General features: G+C 44.0%; 1 protein-coding gene across 2 annotated transcripts; it reads left to right on the top strand.

Annotated features, from left to right (window-relative positions):
* The first annotated feature begins 1,667 nt into the window (after positions 1-1,667).
* Positions 1,668-9,575, top strand: LOC143768391 (uncharacterized). 2 transcript variants are annotated; one of them, XM_077257069.1, is made up of 4 exons: positions 1,668-1,860; positions 2,163-2,560; positions 2,898-3,090; positions 9,167-9,575. In XM_077257069.1, exons 1-3 carry the CDS (start codon positions 1,797-1,799, stop codon positions 3,075-3,077), a joined length of 642 nt encoding a protein of 213 aa, XP_077113184.1. In that variant the 5' UTR covers positions 1,668-1,796; the 3' UTR covers positions 3,078-3,090; positions 9,167-9,575. The 2 variants fall into 2 exon arrangements, with proteins under 2 accessions (XP_077113184.1, XP_077113185.1); XM_077257070.1 differs by having other exon boundaries at positions 1,671-1,860; positions 2,898-3,066; positions 9,167-9,572.
* The last annotated feature ends 3,309 nt before the right edge of the window (positions 9,576-12,884 follow it).

Consider the following 12,884-nt stretch of genomic DNA (forward strand, 5'->3'; position numbering starts at 1 on the left):
GTTTTACATGGCTAAGTTCTCAATAGTATTATATAATAATGTAAAACATGTTTTGGGGGGTTTAAAGGCTCCAACCTAAATATTAATTATCATTATTATTTTTATTAACATTATTTTTAACATTGATTCCATGGTGCTGAACATGTGAAAAGGGTTTACATACATAATACATAAATTACGATGAGTAAACTAACAGTGGCAGACTGGTACAGAGGGGACGAAGACCATGCCCTTTTGCACTTACAATCTTCAGGATTATGGGGAAGGACACAGTAGTTTGCGGGCTTGCAGAAGCTCCAGTGGTAGTAAGTTGATAGTAAGGTAATTGCAGGCTCTGATTAGGTGGCCAAGGAGATATTTCAGGCTGTAAGCATTCTGTGAAAGATGAGTTTTAAGATTCTGTCTAAAGGTATTGAATGTGGGAAAGAATTGGACGTGTTGTGGTGCAGGATTCCAGAGGATGGGGGATGCTTGAAAGAAATCTTGGAGGCGATTGGATGAGGAACGTCAGAGAGCAGAGGAGAGCAGACACTCTTGTGAGGATCAGAGAGTACGTGTTGGAAAGTAGCAGGAGATTACTTTGGAGATATATGGAGGAAACAAGTTATGAATGGCTTTGTATGTATTTAGTAGTTTAAACTGAATTTTTTATTGAATTGGAAGCTACAGAATGGATTTGCAGAGTGAGAGGCAGAGGATTAATGAGAGGAGAGGTGGATTAGTCGGGAAACTGTATAGAGGATGGACTGGAGACGTGCAATAGTGTTAGCAGGAAGGCCACAGAGGAGGATATTGCAGTAGTGGAGGTGGGAGATGATGAGGGCATGCACTAACATTTTAATAGATTCAAGTTTGAGGAAGGGATACATTTTGAAAAAAATTAAGAGTTGAGGCGACAAAAGGTGATAAGCGTTAGGATGTGGGCTTTGAAGAACAAGGTTGATTCAGGGGTTACACTGAAGCAGCGAACTTCTGGTACAGGGGAATGTGTGCTGTCACCAATTAATTCAGTTAATATGATATTTTAGAAAGTGTGTGAACTTCACGCACTTTATAAAAAATGTAGCAAAGACTGCACCAAGTTCTACTGTATGCTTGCACAATTTAACAATAAAGCACAATAATAAGTACGATTAAGGTTAGTACAAATGCATCACCTGAAAAGCAATGGATTTAACTTAAATATATGTATTATCAATCCATACATAATGTAAGAAAACAATTAGTCTTTATCCCAGTGAGTTCATGTGCTTACTTACGTATATACAATGTTGTATATGAACTATACAAACTGGACGCTTTACAAACAGTGTGAAAAAACTGCAATTTGTGTTACTAAAACATAGAAAAAGTAGAATGTATAAATGACGTAGAGGAAATTTTCTGAAAATGATATAGTAAAGCAGTGTTACATGATGATCACGTGTGGAGCGTGGTTATACATTACTAGAAAATAAAGCCGCCACATAATCCTGATTTCCATGAATTTACAATTCAATACCTTATAATACCGAAGCAGTGTAGGCATATCTAATTATTGTAACCTTTCTTTGCAAATTGCTGGATATACGCTCACGTCATCCTTTTCCCGAGGGCATATGTCTATTCAGCAAAATGATTTTTGCAGACTCATGCTTTCCTCTCCTACCTGCTCGTGACTGTCTACAAATCAGAAAACCATATTTGCAAAAGGAGGTGCTGAAGAAGGACCATAAATACAGAGCGAGAGTCTGTTGTCATCCCAAGCAACTGGTTCTTCTCTCCTGGGGAAGTGCACTGAGAAGCTTTCTGCAGCCATGAAGTATCTCATCTTCCTAGCCCTTGTGGCTCTTGCACTAGCTGCTCCACCTAAAAAACCTGGTGAGAATATTTTCACTTGTAGAATTATTTTTTTAAATCCCACGTTCCAACAGTTGTAATACAACACTATAAAGCTGTTGCAATCCCACAAGGTGCCAAAACTTTTGTAAGTGATACAATTACCTTAAACTTACATTATTTTCTGCAGAGATTAAGTAGAACAAATGATTATGCAGTTTTATAATTTATATATTTAAATATAAATGTAAATTGTAAGTGTCTTTTCCACATTATTATTCTGCCTTTTCACTATAATTATTTGCATTATTGAGAAAAATATTTGCATACATTTTTTGTAACAGAAATACACCCTGGAGGTCCTAAACCAGCACATCTACCACCCACTGGCATTATCAATCCATTTGACCATCAAAATGTAACAGGACAACCCCCACATCATAACTCTTCAAGACCACCTCATCCAGAAGATTCAGGCGATTCAAATGAATATCTATTTGACTACCACAATGTGACAGGACATGATAACTCTTCCAGGCCACATCATCCAGAAGATTCAGAAGAATCAGAAGAACATACGTTTGACCATCACAATGTAACTGGACATAGTAACTTTTCCAAACCTCCCCATTCAGAAGATTTGCATGATAATGACCATGTAGGTCATCCTAAACCTGCAGGAGGTCCATTACCCCCTGGCAAGCTACCAGTTAAGCCTGAATCACAAGCCAAACCTGGACAGGTAAGTTGAGTATTGATCGATAAGGTTTATGATGGACATAATACACCTTTTTGTTTAATGTACCTTTTTCTGGGAAAAGTGTGAGATAAATAATGGGGCCTTCATTACAGCTTACAAGGAGATTGCCAGTCATGTGGGCTTGTGTTATAATTACCACATAGCAAAGCAGATTTCCCATTTAGAAGACTAGGAATGGGGGATCACAGCTCATATCGGAAAAGAAATTGCAGCCAAAATTGGGTGCTTCTTAGCTTTTCAGACAACAAGAAAGCTAAAAAAAATTTATTTACATAATTTGTGTGTGATATGTATTTATCTCTGCTAACATCCATTTCAGGGTCCTAAACCTAGACCCAAACGACATCTGAAAGGTGCTGAGAATCATCCTACAGGAGCTCCACATGGAGATCAGACACCCTCGCCTCACACACATGAAAGTGGTGCAAGCAGAGCAACGCCCCCAGGTAACCATGGTGGAGGCAAGCCAGGAGAGAATAAAGGCCAAAGTAAGTTATGATTACTGGTAATCTGTGAGTAGTCAAATTTCAAATATTTCTTCTTAGTTTTTGTAAAAGACCAGCAGTGGCTCAAAATATTTGACACATTTTTATTTCATATCTAATCTAAGTGATTTTGTAGACACTGTGACCACATAATTACTGGTGGAAACATGTAGTTCATGGCTGCCCTCTAAATGTAGGTTTCGCAATAGGAGTAAAGTCCCATCCAATGAAAAGGGAACCTATTACATGAAAAAATTATGTTTACCAGCAGATATCAGGTTAATCTATAGTTTAATAGTGATTTGAACCTGTCAGTATCCCACATTAAGAGCCCCTCTGCCAGAGGAAATTACCTTTATTCATCTCTGCAGGCTTCAGGTTCCAGCACAGGGTCGTCACCAGCACTTTTTTAATCACAGCTCAGTGTATAGTGAGTGTCGGTTGTAACCATGCCACCGGAACTGGCTGACAGAAGGATCAGGATTAGAGTTGAGCGACTTTTACTTTTTTAGGATCGAGTCGCGTTTCGCGAAACCCGACTTTCTCAAAAGTCGGGTCGGGTGAAATTGGCCGATTATTGCAAAAAGTTAGGGGCCGACTGAAACACGAAACCCAATGCAAGTCAATGGGGAATCAAAGTCGGCAGTGAGTGGAGGACAGGAAAACACCTACAGTGCCCATTTTAATGCCCAAAACATCAATTCTTATTACTTAAGCTTGTCAATCTTAATTTACTTTATAATAATAGTTACGCATTGAAAACAGGGGGTCATTTGGCTAAAGTTGTGGGGGGGTAGGGCTGGCTCAAGATTTTCTTGGGCCCAGGAAACGAGGAATACGTCACAGCGGTGGAGCAGGGAGAGGTAAGTATTTCAACTTTGCAAGTGCTGTGATTCTGAGCAAGCAGGGGGGGCCCACTAGTTGGCACTGATACAGGGCCCCTCATAGTACGGCAGTGTGTTTGATGGTGGGCGGCGCCTCCCACTGCCAGAGACACTTTTGCGTACTATGAGGGGCCCTGTGCCAGTGCCAATGAGTATGCCCCCCAACCTGATGAAGGAACCTGCACTTTTATCTGCACCTTCCTCTTTGTCCCCGTGTAAGGTGGTATAGTATGCGGGAAGGGGAACCTGACTTTCAGCAGGGTCAGATTCTGGCTGTGTAGAGTACAAGGGGAATGTAGTGGTCTGGGTCAATGTACCAGCAGACTCATCTAGCAGTGGCTGGGCAATGGGCAGGATGAGGAGGAAACACAGATATAGGCCCAAAATAAAAAAGTAGGCTAAAAGCAGTTAAAGATTAGTAACATGAGTACACAGGCGGCATAGCTTTGTTCAGTGGAGGACAACTGTAAGGACTGGCGCAGACAGACACAGGAAGTAGGCCTAAAATAAAAAAGTAGGCAAAATGCAGTTCAAAATTGGTAACAGGAGTACACAAGTGGCATAGCTTTGTTCAGTGGAGGACAACTGTAAGGACTGGCTGACACAGTTACTAGGCCCAAATAAGTAAGTAGGCTAAATGCAGTTCAAAATTGGTAACAGGAGTACATAGGCAGCATAGCTTTGTTCAGTGGAGGACAACTGTAAGGACTGGCTGACACAGTTACTAGGCCCAAATAAGTAAGTAGGCTAAATGGCTGCCAAAAAAAAGTTCATAAATAAACAGGTGGCATAGCTAGGTACAGGGTTGGGCTCCTCTGCTGAGTAGCAGACAGTGGTAGTTGGGCAAAGTGCTAACTGGTCTAAATGGAGGCCAGGGCCCCTGTCTATTTTTACTATCATCTATCATTTCAACAAATTTGTATTGGCAGTGCCATTGAAGGATTTAACTGCACAGACTACACAGTGGTGGAGCAGAGAGAGTTTTGCAAGTGGTAGAGCACTGTTTGAGCTGGGGGGAACACTCTCTCGTGGGCGGCGGTACTGGCACAGGGCCCCTCATATTACGATGGTGTGTCTGACGTTGGTTGTGCACCACCACCGTCAGAGATACTTCATTGTACTATGAGGGACCCTGTGCCAGTGCCGTCGCCAAAGAGTGGGCACACCCACCTGTCCAGGCAAATGGCACTCGCACGGGTGGTGACCACGGCCCTGTGGGGGGAGTCAGACCATTTAGGGAGGTATAAAAATAGCCTATGGTGGACATTCAGAAGCTGCAAATGGAGGAATTGGAACAGTCAGTAAGAGGAGGCCAAAAGCAAGACATTTTTCAGGCAAGCTACATGTCAGCAGGGGAAGGTGGGACAAAATAATTTGAAATCCATGATTGGTTCACTTTAATGAAGGTTAGATCATCAACATTTAGGGTAGCCAGATGTGTCCTTTTTTCGGTCAGCATTGAACCAGCAGCACTGAAGACTCTTTCTGATTGCACACTAGCAGCTGGGCAAGCGAGCTCCTGTAATGCATATTCTGCCAATTCAGGCCAGGTGTCTATTTTAGATGCCCAATAATCAAAGGGGAATGACCTGTGAGGGTGAACATCGATAAGGGAGGAAAAATAGTTCGTAACCATACTGGACAAATGCTGTCTCCTGTCACTTTGAATCAATGCAGCAGTACCTGTCGTGTCTGCGGTCATTGCGAAATCACTCCAGAACCTAGTCATAAAACCCCACTGTCCAATGCCACTTTGTATTTGTGCACCTCTAACACCTCTGCCATGTTGCCCCCTACAGCTCGTGTGAGAACCATCAACGCCGCTGTGTGCTGGGAATGCCTGAACCAAACGGTCTACAAGAGTTGCTTGTTTGGTAGCCAATATTTGCTCAAGGTTCTCATGTGGCATGATATTTTGTAATTTTCCTTTATATCGTGGATCCAGGAGACAGGCCAACCAGTAATCGTCATCGGTCATCATTTTGATAATGTGGGGGTCCCTTTTTAGGATACGCAAGGCATACTCAGCCATGTGGGCCAATGTTCCAGGTGTCAATTCACTGCTTGTGCTGGGTTGAGGAGCACTTTCTTGCAAATCAACATCACTTGTGTCCCGCAAAAACCCTGTACCTGACCTTGCAACGCCACCAGTTTCTATTGCCCCCTGAGAAGCATCCTCCTCCCATAAATATTCATCCCCATCATCCTCCTCCTCTTCGTCTGCCACCTCGTCCAGGAGAGTTCCCTGAGCAGACAATGGCTGACTGTCATCAAGGCTTCCCTCCTCCTCGGCTGCAGACGCCTGCTCCTTAATGTGCGTCAAACTTTGCATCAGCAGACGCATTAGTGGGATGCTCATGCTTATGATGGCGTCGTCTGCACTTACCAGCCGTGTGCATTCCTCAAAACACTGAAGGACTTGACAGAGGTCTTGTAGCTTCGACCACTGCACACCAGACAACTCCATGTCTGCCAACCAACTGCCTGCCCGTGTATGTGTATCCTCCCACAAATAAATTACAACACGCCTCTGTTCGCACAGCCTCTGAACCATGTGCAGTGTGGAGTTCCACCTTGTTGCAACGTCGATTATTACACAGTGCTGGGGAAGATTCAGCGATCGCTGTTGGTTCAGCATACGGCTGGAGTGTACGGGCGACCGGCGTATGTGCTAGCAAAGTCTTCGCACCTTCAGGAGCAGGGCTGGTAACTCCGGATCATTTTTGAGGAAGCACTGCACCACCAGGTTCAAGGTGTGAGCCAGGCAAGGTATGTGTTTCAGTTCTGAAAGGGCTATGGCAGCCATAAAATTCCTTCCGTTATCACTGACTACCTTGCCTGCCTCAAGATGTACACTACCCAGCCATGACTGAGTTTCTTGCTGCAAGTACTCGGCCAGTACTTCTACGGTGTGTCTGTTGTCGCCCAAACACTTCATTTCCAACACAGCCTGCTGATTCTTACCACTAGCTGTTCCATAATGGGACACCTCGTGTGCAACACTGGCAGCTGCGGATGGAGTGGTCGTGCGACTGCACTCTGTGGACGAGCTTTCGCTTCTGGAGGAGGAGGAGGAGGAGGAGGGGTGGCGAACGCCTACAGCCAACTGTTTCCTAGACCATGGGCTAGGCAGAACTGTCCCACTATGGCTGTCCCCTGTGGACTCTGCATCCACCACATTAACCCAGTTTGCCGTGATGAACACGTAATGTCCCTGGCCATGCCTACTGGTCCATGCATCTGTTGTGAGGTGCACCTTTCTACTGACTGATTGCCTCAGTGCATGGACAATGCGGTCTTTGACATGCTGGTGGAGGGCTGGGATGGCTTTCCTCGCAAAGAAGTGTCAACTGAGTAGGTCATAGCGTGGTTCTGCGTAGGCCATCAGGGCTTTGAAAGCTTCACTTTCAACCAACCGGTAGGGCATCATCTCTAACGAGATAAGTCTAGCAATGTGGGCGTTCAAACCCTGTGTACGACAAACTAACAGAACTGATGTATATCCACTTTGTGACAATTTGAATCTCCCTTTTTTTGGGGGGGAGACAGCACCACAACTCAGGCCCAGTGTGTAACATAACACAATGTAAGTGGCAGAAAGTGGCTGGAAGATATCTGAAAAAATCCAAGGACTGTAGTACAATTTCAATCTCCCTACAATGATCTCAGGACAAGTATGGCAGCAACAAAAAGGACTGCTGCACACAAAAGTGTGGACAAATAAACAAGATAACTGTGCAGAAAGGAGCAACAGGATTTTTGCTTTTAAAAAAGCAGTTGGTTTGCACAGCAGCGGTGCAAACAGCAATGCAGCTATCAGGGAGCCTTATAAGGCAGCCTAATAAGCTACAGAGCTGATGCACAAAGATATAGCCTCCACTGTCCCTGCAAAACAAAGGTGGTGTTGGACAGTGGAAATCGCTACAGCTCAAGCGGTTTGGGGGTTAATCTTCCCTCCCTAACTATAGCCCTTCTTCTGACGAAGCTGCAGCAATCTCTCCCTATGCTAAGATCAGCAGAAGTAAGATGGCGGTCAGCGTGCACACCCCTTTATACCCCCTGTGACACCGCAGAAAGCAAGCCAATCACTGTCATGCCCTTCTCTAAGATGGTGGGGACCGAGACCTATGTCATCACGCTGCCCACACTCTGCATCCTCCTTCATTGGCTGAGAAATGGCGCTGAACGCACCATACGAAGCGCGACTTTGGCGCGAAGATTGCCGACCTCATGGCCGATCCCACACTAGGATCGGGTCAGGTTTCATGAAACCCGACTTTGCCGAAAGTCGGCGATTTTTGAATTTGTCCGATCCGTTTCGCTCAACCCTAATCAGGATTAGAGCCGGCAGTCAGTCAGAGCTGAGAGGTTATAGCCGCAGCACTCTATAAACTAGGCGGTGACTGAAGCCACACCATCACCACCCCAGTGACTGAAACATGAACGCTGCAAGGATGAACAAAGTTCATCTCCTCTCGGCAGCAGGTCTCTAAGTGCCGGCACCGGACAGGTTCAGAATGCTATTAAGCTGTAGATTAATCCTATATCTGTTGGTGAATTGCGTTTTTACCCATGACAGGTTCCCTTTAACTGCTACAGCCAATTGTAAGTTGCTACAGTCATGTGGCTAAATGGCATGTAATTAATGCACTAAAGTAAACAAAAGCTGATGAAGACCAGTATGTATTGGTTCTTTTATTAATTTACAATCATTCCTCCCTTTCATTTTTTGTGTGCAATATCTGGACATTTTAACACTTTTAATGACAGTCCAATCTTGGCTAAAATCACTATGGAGACATAGTTCCTGAATAAACATAAAATGTAGTCATAAATACGATAGAAAATAATAAATACATATAGTTGAAAAAAGTTTAAATTGACAAATACCTTTAAAAAATATAAAATCATTAGAAAATTATCTACTAAAGACACAACAAAGAATGTAAAAAAACGCTTGTTATACTTTTATGCTATGAAAAAAAAACTGTGTGATGTTAAAAGTGAAAAATCCTAAAATAAAGACACTAAAGAATTCAATAACACTGAATCTTAAGGAGAGAATTTGTATAAAGAGATAATTATGCAGATTATAACACAACAAAAATTCTTGTTGCAAATTCGGAGGAATTTCCCAACTTGTTAATGAGTAATTTTAGTAACATTGTAGATGTCCAGACTTTTCTAACAATTCTACTGTATATTATTGTGTTTTGCAGGAGGCTGAGAAGAACGATTTCAGCATTTAAATTATAACTTATAATAATGTCTTCAAAAAATGTAATGGCAAGAAAGGCAAGAAAATAAAAAAAAAACTAAAATAACGTTTCCATGAAGTTTTTTTTTTTTAAATGAAAATTGTATGAGGTTAGAGAATTTTGTCTAATCCCAATATGGGAATGAATTAAAGTGGTCATGCTGCAAAAAGAAACAAATTGTGGACATGTTCAGTGCAGTTTTGTATTATTTATTTATTATGCATTACTTATATAGTGCCATTATATTGTAATGTGTAATGTGTAGTGTAAGTAGCACTTTACAGATTTTGTGATTCTCTAAATTCTCTATCAGTATCTATCTTTGGAGTGTGGGAGGAAACTAGTGAACGTGGAGGAAACAAACACAAACATAGGGAGAACATACAAACTCTTTGAAGATGTTGTCCTTGGTGGGACCTCAGTGATACAAAGCTATAGTGCTGACGACTGAGCCGCTGAGCTAATGTAAAAATTAAATCATGTTTTTCAAACCTATGCAATCCATTTAGAACAGAAAACTACCAGACCTAGGACAATGCAGTCAGAGATCACTAATAGCAATAATTTCTCTTTTTTGAAGTCGGTGAGAGTTGAAGTTTCCATAAGTCGCACATGATTCAATTCCATTGTTGAGGAAATTTTAAATGGAATCTGTAGTAAGATCAAATCCCCCCCAAAAAACTCTATATATGGGCATGTAGGTATTTGAAATGTAATTTCATCCACACCTTTACATCTTCTATCTGTTGCTGCAATCCTGTATAATAAAAGTTCTCATGGTCAGCAGAGTCCTCTCTCTCACTCTCACTCTCTCCTGTAGAGTGTGAGCTCTTTCTGTCATCACTGTCCTCTCTCCTAAGCACTTATGGCCAGTGGGATCCTCTCTTTCTCTTCTGAAGAGTGCAAGCTTGAGTGATCAGTAGGGTCCTCTCTCTCCTGTCGAGTGTAAGCTCTTATTGTCAGTAGCAGTGGCGTAACTAGAAAGTTATGGGCCCCGATGCGAACTTTTAAATGGGCCCCCCCCCCCCCAACCATGCAAAAAAAAATTCCACCCAAATTCAGATTTTCCCTATTCATTTCGAACACTATAGCTTTATTGCAAAGTTGTATAGTGTGATCTCAGTGGCGTAACTATCCGGTGCCCCATCCTGGTATATATCTGTCCCCCTACTGCCATTGTTATGTAATTTATAAAAGAAAATAAACCATTATACTCATCAGGGGCTTACATAGAAGTCCTGGGGATCCATATAAGAAGTATAATGCACCCCCATAGTACTCCTTATAATATAATGCACCCCCATAGTACTCTATATAATATACTGCACAGTTCATAGTCATCCATATAGTATAATACACTCTCCATAGTCATCCATATAGTATAATACACTCTCCATAGTCCTCCATATAGTACAATAGTATAATACACTCCTCATAGTCCTCCATATAGTATTATACCCTCCTCAGTCCTCCATATAGTATAATACACTCCTCATAGTCCTCCATATATTAAAATACACTCCTCATAGTGCTCCATATACTGTAATACACTGCTCAGTCCTCTATATAGTGTAATACACTCCTCGGTCCTCCATATAGTATAATACACTGCTCATAGTGCTCTATATAGTATAATGCACCCCTCATAGTCCTCCATATAGTATACACTCCTCAGTCCTCCATATAGTATTATACACGCCTCATAGTCCTCCATATATTAAAATACACTGCTTAGTCCTCTATATAGTATAATACACTCCTCATAGTGCTCCATATAGTATAATGCACCGCCATCGTCATCCATGTTGTACAATTCACTTGTCATAGTATAATGCACCCCATAGTTCTTCATATAGTATAACGTATTCCCCATAGTCCTCAATACAGCATAATGCAGCCCACATATAGTATAATGCAGCCACCCCACAGAGTATAATGCAGCCACCCCACAAAAGTAAAATGCAGCCCCACCATACAATATAATGTAACACCCACAGAATATAATGCAGCCCCCCTCATAGTATAATGCATCCCCGCCATACAGGTGCAGTGAGAAAGACACAGGCAAATGGTGACTATGGGGCAGGGGAGAAGGACACAAGGGGGCTAGGGGAGACATGCATAATGGTGACACAGGGGGTCTAGGGAGCAAGGAAGACAGGCACAAGGGGACACATGCGAGCTAGGAGGCAGGGGAGAAGGGCACAAGGGGACTAGTGGGCAAGGGAGACTGACACAAGGGGACAAGGGAGACTGACACAAGGGGACACAGGGGGACCAGTGGGCCAGGGAGACTGACAAGGGACACAAGGGGACTAGTGGGCAAGGGAGACTGACACAAGGGAACACACAGGGACTAGTGGGCAAGGGAGACTGACATGGAGCGCCCCCAGATGCTGGGCCGTGGGGTACTCGGTACTGGGCCTCTCAGTCTCGGTCCTGGGGTTGTCACGGTGGCTAGACCCGGTCCGTGACCCTGCTAAGGGGTGTCCAATGGAAGATGAGGGGATGGTGCGTGGTGCGGGTCGCCATGAATAACGAGGACACAGGGTTGCAGTCTCTTTACCTCTTTACTGAAGGCTTCAGGATCCTCAATCCAGAGCACTGCTAACAGGGCTGGCTGAGACCGGCCGGTCCGAAGGCACATCCAGAGTTCCCTTTGCAGGTGGAAATCAGTGTCTACCTTCTAGCGCCTGTGTGTTGTAGTACCTCCCTGCTGAGCACCACGGGATAGTCCTCACAACTGTTGTGTCTGTTTCTGATGTTCTTCTCTCTGTCCCCCCAGATGATATGGCTAGGACACACCCTTATGACGGGGTAGGCCTGGAGTTATTCTGGGAATCTAGAGACGCCCCTCTCCCACAATTGCCTCCTTTGTCTTCGTTAGGTGATTTAGGTGAGACAGCCAACCTATAGTTAACTGTCCTGCCGCTGTTTGAAGTAATACGTAGAGTCCCTTACTTCCTCGGTGCTCCGGCTACCGGCTACACACCTCAAAAGGATGTTGCCATGGTCTTAAGGGCACGACTCCTTCTGATTCTATCTCCTTTGTACTGTGATATCACTTCTCACTTCTCCGCAATATACTCCACTTTCGTGTCCTTTCGTGTCTATGGACTCAAGCACGGCTCCGTAATGTTCTGTCTGTCCTAGGCCGCTGTCAGGATCCCACCCCTGACAGGTCCTCTCTTGAGCTCTCCCTAGCTACTTTCTCCCTAACTTCCTGTCCAACCCCCAGTTTTACCAGAGTGTGAGGAGTGGCATAATAGATAGAACCACCCCCCTTGGTGGCCAGAGTGTGGAGTGTAGTGTGTGTCTGTGATACCGGGTCAGGTGAACTCCTTTAGTGCAATCAGATGTAACATCACTCCCCTTAGTGGCAGAGCGACATTACTGCAACGACCAGGACTCTGGGGCGCTGCAGACACAAGGGGACACACGGGGACTAGTGTAACACACAGGGACTAGTGGGCAAGGGAGACTGACACAAGGGGACACATGGGGACTAGTGTGCAAGGGAGACTGACACAAGGGGACTAGTGGGCAAGGGAGACTGACACAAGGGGACACACGGAGACAAGGGATGCAAGCACAAGGGGACAAGGGAGACAGGCACAAGGGGACACACAGAGACCAGTGGGCAAGGGAGACTGACACAACGGGACACACAGGGACAAGG

Source organism: Ranitomeya variabilis, chromosome 4 (assembly GCF_051348905.1).
Source record: "Ranitomeya variabilis isolate aRanVar5 chromosome 4, aRanVar5.hap1, whole genome shotgun sequence".
In the NCBI taxonomy this organism is placed as follows: domain Eukaryota; kingdom Metazoa; phylum Chordata; class Amphibia; order Anura; family Dendrobatidae; genus Ranitomeya; species Ranitomeya variabilis.

Bases quoted from the DNA above. Each gene is read 5' to 3' on its own strand.
- LOC143768391 (XM_077257069.1), top strand. From the start codon at position 1,797: ATGAAGTATCTCATCTTCCTAGCCCTTGTGGCTCTTGCACTAGCTGCT. The intron at 1,861-2,162 runs GTGAGAATATTT...TTTTTGTAACAG, and splicing joins TGCTCCACCTAAAAAACCTG to AAATACACCCTGGAGGTCCT. The intron at 2,561-2,897 runs GTAAGTTGAGTA...CATCCATTTCAG, and splicing joins CACAAGCCAAACCTGGACAG to GGTCCTAAACCTAGACCCAA.